The 1392-nt window shown below is 29.7% G+C and overlaps 1 protein-coding gene across 1 annotated transcript; it reads left to right on the plus strand.

The window, feature by feature from the left end:
• Positions 1 to 475: 475 nt before the first annotated feature.
• NEPG_02647 (uncharacterized protein) lies at positions 476 to 1390 on the plus strand (the record flags this gene model as incomplete). Its single annotated transcript, XM_013205020.1, has 1 exon — positions 476 to 1390. A coding segment is annotated over one exon (915 nt), but the record flags the coding sequence as incomplete, so codon positions are not given.
• Positions 1391 to 1392: the final 2 nt, after the last annotated feature.

Raw genomic sequence — 1392 nt, forward strand, 5'->3', positions numbered from 1 at the left:
AACATTCTCTTCACAGATGAATTATGCTTAGCAAACAAATTATAGAATATTCTACAGCTTATTAGTATTATGCGCTAGTGTATTTACTATTTCAATTATTTCAATATGACACACATTTAGTATACTTCCTTTATTATATTAAAAACTTCTAGTTATATTCATAGGATAGTATATTTCAAAAAAGCTGTCAAATTATATGCATATGTCGTATCCGAACAAATTAGGATAAATTAATTCATTTTTTTATACAAGGTCGGATTAAAACAAACATGTCAGGAAGCATACCAATAAAGAAGCAATCAACTAATATTAATTACAAGCTTTGCCGTTCCAGGAACTTAGTGGAGTATTACACAGAAACTTCACAGTTACCACCCACGGAATACCACAGCATATCCCCTTTATTTTAATTAATCTTTATTTTATCAAAAAATTGAAAATATTTAACAAGCTTTTAAAAATAAATTAACTATAAATGAGATATAAGACAAAAGCACTCATTACACTATCTATAATTGTGCAATTAATAAACAGTACAACAGACCAAATAAACTTAGAAGGAAGAAAACATAAAAGAAAAAGAGAAGAGCAATTAAACACACCACAAAAAATGCAGCAAACTATGTTAGAGCCAAATAATATTGAATGTTCTGCATTAAACACATATCAACCGCATCCAAGCACACATTGTTATGCAGAAAATACACCACAGCCGGGTTCTAGCGCATATCCGCATGGGGAAAATCGTATGAATATGATGATTTTGAATAGAGGAGTGTTTAAGTTGCCCAGACTTAGAGTAAATGAATTTGAGAACTATGGGCTTTTTAAAAATGTCAGCCATGAATATTATATTATGACTCTTTTGGAGTATAAGTCCAATCGAAAAGAAGATTCACACAATTTAAGACGAGATTTTAATTTCCAAAATACTGGTCAATATACGTCTCTATACAATAGTATTCTTGATAGTAATGATATTGAGAAAGCGCGTATAAAATTTGTTTTATTTTGGCAGAAGGAAAATACTAAGAACATATGGATTCTTGTTAAAGAGCTTGGAGATTGCATTACTGAAAGACTGTATGTTATTGCCGATTTTCTAATTAATGCGCAGAATTCTTTGTATAAAAAGAAAAATACTGGATTTTATTCAAATATTCTACAGGATTTAGTAGAATATATTATAAAGCATGGGCCGTATTGGTATAGTTTTAAAGAAGTGGATATATATAATCATAATGTAAAAAAACATTTAAAAAGAAAAGAGACTATTGGTGACATATGGATTAAAAAAAGAATAAATCCATACTACTGCTTAAGAAGTCTGGCATTGCTGGATGAGAATAATTATAAAAATACAGAGGCAGAGGCAGAAGCAGAGGCAGATGT

This window comes from Nematocida parisii, assembly GCF_000250985.1.
Source record: "Nematocida parisii ERTm1 unplaced genomic scaffold supercont1.26, whole genome shotgun sequence".
NCBI lineage: Eukaryota > Fungi > Microsporidia > Nematocida > Nematocida parisii.